Source organism: Galeopterus variegatus, unplaced genomic scaffold, assembly GCF_000696425.1.
Source record: "Galeopterus variegatus unplaced genomic scaffold, G_variegatus-3.0.2 Scaffold7712, whole genome shotgun sequence".
Taxonomy (NCBI): Eukaryota; Metazoa; Chordata; class Mammalia; order Dermoptera; family Cynocephalidae; genus Galeopterus; species Galeopterus variegatus.
In genome coordinates, this window is record NW_007733823.1 from 18,923 (window position 1) to 28,088 (window position 9,166).

At 55.3% G+C, this 9,166-nt stretch overlaps 1 protein-coding gene across 1 annotated transcript in view; it reads left to right on the forward strand.

Annotated features, from left to right (window-relative positions):
* The first annotated feature begins 534 nt into the window (after nucleotides 1-534).
* The window catches only part of SLC5A10 (solute carrier family 5 (sodium/sugar cotransporter), member 10), a 59,425-nt gene continuing 50,793 nt past the window's right edge, over nucleotides 535-9,166 (forward strand). Inside the window, exons 1-5 of the mRNA XM_008592253.1 lie at nucleotides 535-657; nucleotides 5,756-5,827; nucleotides 6,125-6,229; nucleotides 6,601-6,660; nucleotides 7,506-7,610. Coding sequence (XP_008590475.1) covers nucleotides 541-657; nucleotides 5,756-5,827; nucleotides 6,125-6,229; nucleotides 6,601-6,660; nucleotides 7,506-7,610 — 459 coding nt within the window. The 5' untranslated portion in view covers nucleotides 535-540. The remainder of the gene's footprint in view (nucleotides 658-5,755; nucleotides 5,828-6,124; nucleotides 6,230-6,600; nucleotides 6,661-7,505; nucleotides 7,611-9,166) is intronic.

A 9,166-nucleotide genomic window follows, 5' to 3' on the forward strand; every position in this document is an offset into this window, starting at 1 on the left:
ACTTCGCCGGCTGACTTGGGGACATTTCTGAGGCTGGAGCTGTCATGGCTGGGAGGGAACCATAATGCAGGAGTCACCATCCCAAGTCCCTCAGTCCATCTATGGCCCACTGGCTGCAGGAAGACATGGCTGTCTGTGACAGCAGTGCCGTCCGAGGTGAGGCGTCCATCCCGGTGCTCCTGCTTCTTACACAAACTAAACGTGGGTCAGGCCACCCAGTAGGCAACTCAGCCCTTCCTTCCTGGGACTGTTGGCGTTGTCTTTGCATTCCCTGAACTCCCTTTACCTCCCCAGCCCCCACTGGGTTTAGGACACTCCCATCTCCCCGGTCCTCCCCGCCACTCCCGTGCTCTGGAACTGGTGCCCCGCCGGGGCCAAGATGCCACACTTGGAAGCAGTTGCTCTGCACGCAGTCACTTCATGGGCTGGAGGTGCCACCGTCCCGCTCAGTTTAATGATCAATTAGTTCCCTGCCGGAAAGCCCTTCCGGCCTGGTCTGCTCCTCAGTTCCCCCAGCTCGGAGCTGACGCCTGCTGCAGCATGGCCATGGCTGGCAACTCCACCAGCGACCTCCACGCTCCAGGGCAGCAGCTGAGCATCGCTGACATCATCATCATCACCGTGTATTTTGCCCTCAACCTGGCCGTGGGCATATGGGTGAGAGAGCCGTGGAGCCGGCCATGTGGGCTCTCCGGGTGGGCGCTTGGGACAGGAACTGGGGTCCGGCTGTCCCTGCAGCATGGCATTGATCTCAACTGGTGGCCTGATGACTGCTGGGGTCCTCCTCCCAGCCTGGGGTCGATTCGCTTGGAAACTTGGACCAAGCCTCTTTCTCTCTTTGGGCAACGGCTTCTCCATGTGCCAAGTGAGGAGGAGGAGGAAGGTCTCTCTAACCAGCAATGGGGCTCGTGTTTCTGGCGAGCGGAGGGGGCCCGGGGTGGGCACATCGCCCCGCTGGTCTCAGTGTCCACAGTGTCAGACGCCCCCGAGGTGATCGCCTGCCTGAGCAATGGAATCCCAGGGATTCCCAGCCACACCCTGAGCTGGGGGAGCTGGGGAGGAGCACGCGGGGCCTGGGGATCGCCGCAGTGAACAAGCTCCCGGTGGACCCCCGTCCCGCAGGCCGAACCCTCGCTCATCAGCCAGCTTCCCTCCCTTGATGAGAGAGAGAGAAGTGACTGGACCCCACGCACAGATTCCCGGGGCGCTGGGGCCTCCGGCGCAGGCACGAGGCCGGGCAGTTGCTCAGGACCCGGCCAGTCCACAGCCCCGGAAAAGGGCAGCCTTGTGTGCGGGTGAAGAAGCCGGGGCTCGGGGCAGCTGGGGCTTGCCCGGTGGACCCAGGCCCTGCACAGAGAGGGAGGCTGCTCCTCTTCAGTCTGTTGCTGTGCCGGCCTTGGAGGCGTCCTGACTGGAAGGTGGGCACGGCCCGCCAGCCACGCTCAGTTCACGGCTCGTGACTCGGGCCTGGAGAGGCCGGCCCCACCTCCTTGGCACCGCACGTCCCCAGGCTGGTGGCCCCGAGTCTTCACATTCTCCCGGACACCACCTACCTCACAGGGTGAGGTCTCCTGCCAAAGGGGCCCGCACGAGACTGGAGCCTGCTGCCACCACTGGCTCTACGGTAGTAATGGTGCCAGGAGTGGTGGTGGTGCTGATGGTGGCTGTAGAGGTGGTAGAAGCGGTGGTAGTACTGGTTGTCGTCGTCATACTGGTTACCGTGGTGGTACTGGTTGCCATGGTAGTACTGGTTGTCGTCGTCATACTGGTTACCGTGGTGGTACTGGTTGCCATGGTAGTACTGGTGGTCGTGGTAGCACTGGTTGCCATGGTCGTACTGGTTGTCGTGGTCGTACTGGTTGCCATGGTAGTACTGGTTGTCGTGGTAGCAGCAGCAGTGATTGAAATTAATTATTATGTGATTCAATATTAAATTACAAGTAGCTGAGTGCCGGCCATTGGGGTGGCTGGGTTCCAGACCTGGCTCTGCTCTGTGTACTTGAAGCAAGTTCCTTAACCTCTCTGGGCTTCAGTCTCCTCCAACACACAGCGTGGATGTCTGTGCAGCTCACTTTCTGGGGCTGTTCCAAGGAGCAAGGTACCCATGGATGTGGAAATCTATTGCAAACTGTGGCGTGCCGTATTCTGTGAGAGTTGGTGGCTAGGAATGCAGGGTAGTGGGGTGCCCACATGGGACAGAATGGGCAGCAGAGGCTTTCTGGAGAAAGTGAGGGGAGAGCTGGGGCTGGAGGTCAGCAAGGTCTGGAGCGGAAGAGGAAGGGAGAGAAGGCCTTTCTGGGCAGTGTGGATGGAGTGTCTACTTGGAAATGCACGTGTGAGGTAGATGTCTGGGCATCTGAGGCCAGGCCCTTTGCCACCCAGTAACTCAGGCCATCTGCCCTTGCTGCGGGGACCCACCTCTCCCAGCCCAGCCTTCCTGTTTGCAGGCTGGTGGCCCAGGCAGTAGGGCTGTAGGAGTTCTGCCCTGTCCCTCCCAGCAGGCCAGGCTGGCCCAGCTGGGTGCAGCCGGCCAGAGAGCAGTGAGCACATCCAGAGAATAACAGGCCCAGACGGGGGTGCTGGAGCCGCATCCCACAGGGAACAGCACCAGGTGCTCGCAGCCCAGAGTCAGGCAGAGCAAGCTGGGCAGGTCAGCCCTGCAAAGATGCTTCGAAGGTGGGGCTGGGAGCGCCCAGGGCAGAGCCTTTAAGGAGGAGATGTAAGGAATTTGTTAATGAGTGACAGAAAACCACTTTCAAATGAGCTCTAACAATGAAGGAAGTGTAATAGTGTCCATACAGAAAAGTCCAGCAATAGGGAAGGCTTCAGGTGCAGTGTGATCCAGGAATTCACAGTCTATGGCTATACCTCACTGCAGTTTTTTCAGCCTTCACTCATGTGTGGTTTTGACCCAAGCCTAGTTTCCCTCATGTCCTGAGGGTTCAAATCCTCATTCTACCACTTACTAGCTGGGTGTCCTTTCACCTCTGAGAACCTTGGTTTCCTCATGAACTTGGGGATGATCATGGTACCTACTTCATGAGGCTGTTTTGAGGACTAAAAACCTCATACAGGTAAATCAGTCAGAACCAACTCAGCCACAGGCGGCACTTGGTGAATATTAACCAGGTATATGTGTCCACCAGCAGCCCTCAGAGCCCCAGCTTCTTCATTCACCTCCAAGGAGGCCAGGCACAACAGCTAAGGAATGTAATAGACTCTGTGGCTTAGATGACTCAGGGTCCCCGGAGCTAGAGATCGGGACCACCCAAGCCAACTGCTGGGAAAAACAAGGCCAATTTAAGAAGGGAAAGGACATAAGGAGGCACCTGGCAATACCCAGGATAGTCGTGAAAGCTAAGAAGGTTAGGAAAAAGACTGGACTATGATCAGAGCTGCTTTGGAGTTGTGCAGTGCACAGCCTAAACAGCGGGACACAGCCATCCCGGCCATGACTGTGAAAGTCCTCAGACTGTGCTACACTGGGTAGAGCAGAATCACAGCACACACACAGTGGCGGGAGCTGAAGCTGGAGAGGCAGGTGGGAGCCACATCGAAGCTTTGAATGGTGGGTTCAGACAATGAGGCTTAGTCATATTGAGTATAGGGCAGGCAATTAAGGTAAGGAAGATCGATTGATAGTTTGTGATCCAGCCTTAGGTATGTTGTGAAAAAGAAACACAAAACATATATCTAAGTATACCTCCTGTGGGCCGCTTTTCAAATTTCTCCTGTTTTCAATTGGACATCTTTTCAATATCTCTCATCCAGATAGCACTAAATGGGGGCTTGAAAAAATCCACAGAATCACTGACCCTTATTGAACACTTACCAGGCACCAGGCATGCTTCTGGGTGTGTTATGTGTTGCCTGATTACACGGCATAAAAACCTTGTGAGGGAAGAACTTATCAAGCCTGCATTACAGATGAGGAAACTGAGGCACATCAGTTAATTAACTTGCCCAAGATCCCATGGCCAGGAAGCAGAAGAACCAGGATTTTACTCCCAGGCATTCTGATTTCAGATATTTTATTCCATACACATGGAGGACAAAATTCTATACTCTCCCCAAACAAAGGGCGTGCAGGAATACACGAGTGATACTTGTTGAAATGTATCAGAAATATAAATAGGGGCTGGATAGTTAGCTCAGTTGGTTAGAGTGTGGCCCTGCAGCACCAAGGCCAAGGGTTCAGTTCCCTGAACTGGCCAGCCACCAAAAAAATATATATATAAATATTTATATAAGTATTTATATATTTCAAGTAAGAAATAAAGCCTGAAGGGCTCTCACATCTCTGGGTTCAAGGTCCTCATCAAGAGGCAAAAAGGAAAGCTTGGCTCAGTTGCTTGCTGTGGGATGGTCTCACGGAGGTCGAAACTTGACTTTCAAGGCCCACAGGGACTGTCTTGAGGCTGTCTGGAGGCTCAGAGAACGGGAGTAGCGTGGAGGAGCCAGGCTCAGGGGCTGGTACTGCCACCTTAGTCGATGGCAGTGGCCGCAGTACCCGTGGTCACCGGCTTACCATTTGTCTGTGTCCTTTCCTCCCCTAGACCAAAAGCCCCCCCAGGGCGGCCAAGGCCACACCAGTTCCCCTGACCTAGCGCTTGCCACACAGGGGCCCGGGCGATGCTCCAAGTAAGCAAATGAGAACCTGGAGGAGTGGCTGCTGGGCCAGGGGCTGGGTGACCGGCCAGGCGTGGGGAACTGACTGCTTCTGTTCTTTCTTTTTTAATTAAGGTAAAACCCACATAACACAAAACTTACCATTTTAGCTATTTTAAAGTATACAATTCATGACATTTAGTACATTCACAATGTTGTGAGCCATCACCTCTATCTAGCTCCCAGACATTTCCATCACCCAAAAGGAAACCCTGTGCCTATTAGCAGTTGCCTACAGCCCCTGGAAACAACTAATCTGCTCATTCTGGACATTTTATATGGAATTAGACACTATGTATTGGTCTGTTTCTGTTGCTTATAACAGAACAACTGAACAACTGGGTTATTTACAAAGAGACAAAATTTATTTCTTACAGTTTTGGAAGCTGGGAAGTCAATCAACAGGCCGTGGGCACTTACGGTGAGGGCCACCTTCTGGGTGACATCACAGAGTGTCACGTGGCGAGGAATGGCTGAGCAAGAGAGAGTAACCTCATTCACCCTCTGTATACAGCTGGCAGAACCACACCCATTACTGCATGAATGGATCATCCATCCTTCAGAGCACAGTCCTCACAATCCACCTCTAAAAGGCCCCACCTTTCAAATACTATAATTGGATTTCCCACCCTCTCACCACTGTTACAGTGGAGATCAAGTTTCCGATACATGAACTTTTGGGGCCCACATTTGACCCACGCTGTGTGACCTTTTGTGTCTGGCTTCTTTCACTCAGCATAATGTTTCGAAGGTTCACCTGAATTGTAGCATGTGTCAGAACTTCATTCTTTTTGATAGCTGTACCACATTTTGTTTACTCATTTATCAGCAATTTGGGTTGTTTCCACTTTTGGCTATCATGAGTAACGGTACTGCGAACATTCTTGCACAAGTTTTTGTGTGGACATGTTTTCAACTCTTTGGGGTACATACCAGGGAGTGGGATTGCTGGGTCACGTGGTAATTCCATGCTTAACTTTTTGAGGAGCCGTCACACCGTTTTTCCGCAGCAGCTGCCATTCTGCATTCCCACCAGCAAGGCACAAGCTCCTTCCTATTCCCTGTCTCTCCTTCTCTGTTCATGCAGACCTCTTGTCAGGCCAGCAGGAACACGGTGAGCGGCTACTTCCTGGCAGGCCGGGACATGAGGTGGTGGCCGGTGAGTGCACCCTGACTTCTCACACCCCTCTGTCCATGGGCTGCATCTGACCTCTAGGTCAGCCAGCACCTGCATCCCTAAGGTCAATTCTTGTGTTTTCCTCATCCAAGGTCATAGGCCAGGCTGGCAGAAGGCCCCCAAGCTCGGGGTGTAGGGATGGGCTGCTGGAAATTGTGTGAAGCTGTGCAGGCAGCTGTGGGGACACCAATTCATACCCCTGAGCCTGGGTTCCTCACGTGTGAGGTGGGGCCTGCACGGTGGGCCTGCTGCTGACATGTTTCTCCCTCTCTCCTCCAGATCGGAGCCTCCCTCTTTGCCAGCAGCGAGGGCTCTGGGCTTTTTATTGGACTGGCGGGCTCGGGCGCAGCTGGAGGCGTGGCTGTGGCAGGCTTTGAGATGCATGTGAGCCCCCCGAACACGGCACAGCCTGTGGGAGGGCTGGTGCAGCGGGCAGCAACCTCGATCGGCTGACCCCTGGTTGGGGCAGCTCCCAGCAACTGGTGCCAGCTGATGTCCAGGCAGGCTCTGTGCAGTGGTGCTCCTGGGCAAGGCTGGTCTTCAGAATACCGAAGTGCTGGGTAGCTCAGCCCAGATCAACTATCCACAGAAGCCCCAGAGAGGGGAAAGGGCTGACCTGGGTTGTTGTGACAAGTCAGGAGGGGCTGGGGAAAGCCAGACCTGTAGACTGCTAGTCCCATGTGTGTCCTGCTGTGTCTTTGGACTGGGACTATGGGAGCTGAGCCCATGGTCCTCAGCTGCCTCTGTCCCCACAGGCCACATACGTGCTGCTGGCGTTGGCGTGGGTGTTCTTGCCCATCTATATATCTTCTGAGGTGAGTCTGCTCTGGGGCACGCCAGCTGGGAGCTGGGCTTTGGGCCAGATTGTTGGTGGTGATGGGCAGGACCCCATGGCCTCACGTCACAAGATGGTGAACTCAGGGCTGGGTAACATTCCTATCGACCCAGTAAGGAGGACCCCCTCAGACCTCGGCGTGGGCACCTTGACTGGTTTCCACTGCCCTGCATGCTGCATCCTGGGGATGATGCTCCATCTACCTGTGAACACAGGCTGCACACCTGGGCAACACCCCTGGGCAACACCATCCTCGACTCTGCCCACTCCTCCAACCCCAGAAGTGCAGCCACTAAGTCCAGTCGCTTCCTCTTGTTGGATCTCTCCTGGTCAATCCCCTGCTCTTCCCCTCATGGCCACCCCGCATCCAGCCTCATTGCAGCTCATCTGGATTTGTCATAACAGTCTCCAAACTTGTCCCACTAGCCACTAAGTCCAGTCGCTTCCTCTTGTTGGATCTCTCCTGGTCAATCCCCTGCTCTTCCCCTCATGGCCACGCCGCATCCAGCCTCATTGCAGCTCATCTGGATTTGTCATAACAGTCTCCAAACTTGTCCCACTGTCCCCAGCTGTGGCCCCTCCACTCCACTCCTTGTCTTAGCCTGAAGAGCCATTCTCAGCATGCCACCCCCCCTGCCTAAAACTCTTTGGACACAGTCAGACCTCAGCCTGGAATTTAAGGCTGGTGCTGGGGCTGTAATGAGTAAGTGGCCTGGCCTTGTTCTCCAGAGGCCCACGACTGCTTCATGTGCCAGGGGAGAGGCAGAGTGATTGGGATGGGCCCCTGCCCTGACATGCTTGCCCCCTGCCCCCGGGTCTCCCCAGATCGTCACCTTGCCTGAATACATTCAGAAGCGCTTCGGAGGCCAGCGGATACGCATGTACCTGTCCGTCCTGTCCCTGTTGCTGTCCATCTTCACTAAGATATCGGTGAGCTACCCCCCCACCCCCAGCTCCAGGCAGCATAGCTGGGAAACACCCCCGATCTGGGGCCCCTCTAACGGAGCTGACATCTTTTCATTCATCTCTGCCTTGTTTAATAGCTGGGGAAACTGAGGCCCAGAGAGGGACAACGACTTGCCCAGAGTCACACAGCCAGTATGGGACATCAGATCCAAGCTCATCAGCCAGCCCCACTCGGGGGTAGAAGGCAGGCCCCCTGACACCCCTGCCTTGCCTCAGTTTCCTCGTAAGGGGCTAGGCCTGGGTGTCTTCTCTGGAGCCGGCAATGAGGTGCACCAGGATGGCCCAGGAGAGGGCGCCAAATGCCCATGTGGTCTCAGCCAGTTCTGAGTCTGCCCTCAGGGAAGACTGACTCCTGCCTCCCCCACTGCAGGGGGTCCCTCTGTTCTGGGCCCCCTGGAATGTTAAAAGCAGGAATTACACCTTGAACATCAGAGTCAGGAGGAGTTTAGGGCTTGTCTTGTCTAAGTTCCTGATTTTACAAATAGGGAAACTGGAGCCCAGGGAGGGGAAGGAACTTGTCCCGAGCCTCCTTCAGTGACTTCAGTGACTTGGTGGCAACATCAGGCCTCTGGTTCTCACTTGGAGTCCCTGGGGGCATCCTGCCTCCTTCAGCTCCAAGCTTCTGAAAGGAGCTTGGATCCTGGGGCTGCCTGGTTCTGGCTGAGGGAACCCAGACTAGTCACTGAGCCTCCCTGAGTCTCAGCTTCCCCACTTGTCAAGAGGGTGACAGAGCCTGCCTCTCAGGGCTTGCTCGAGGGCTGTGGGGCTGCAGGGGTAATGCTCTGTAAGGCCACGATCTCCTCAGTGGCCGGGTCAGCTCCCAGGCCTTGGGCCATGTTGGTGGTGGTGATGCGCGGCCTCATTCCTCTCTGGGATGAGGAAAACCCAGGCATGGCGCAGATTTAGCAGAGGGAATGGAGGCTGGGAGGTAGAGGCTCGTGGTCAGCCAGGAGCTGTGGGTAGGGCTGCCTGGGAATGAGGTCCTGAGAGGTCCCCCCAGAGCCCTCACTGGGCCCTGACTGGGGGTCTGAGTGGGCATTCGACCTGCCCCTTCCCTGCCATGGGCATCCCCCCCTGCAGCCTCGGCCCAGCCCCCACCTGTGCTGTGTGCCCACAGGGCGGTGGCAGGGGGTCTCCAGAGCATCTTGTTGTCCATGTGGGCAGGTTTCCAGGGTTGTTAGCAGCAAACACTGCACTGCCATGTTCATTAGATGCTCTCAGAGTGTTGTGAGAGGTTTTCTTCCTCTGGAGATCCCTTTAAAATCCAGAGGGACCTGGGCTTGGGCTGCCCTTGGGGCTGAGTTCCTTCCTCCCTCTCCCACATTTCCTGAGCCCCCCTTCCGCCAGCCACCTCCCTGGAAGCTGGGGATGCGGAAATCAGTAAGATTGGCAGGGGGTCTCCAGAGCATCTTGTTGTCCATGTGGGCAGGTTTCCAGGGTTGTTAGCAGCAAACACTGAACTGCCATGTTCATTAGATGCTCTCAGAGTGTTGTGAGAGGTTTTCTTCCTCTGGAGATCC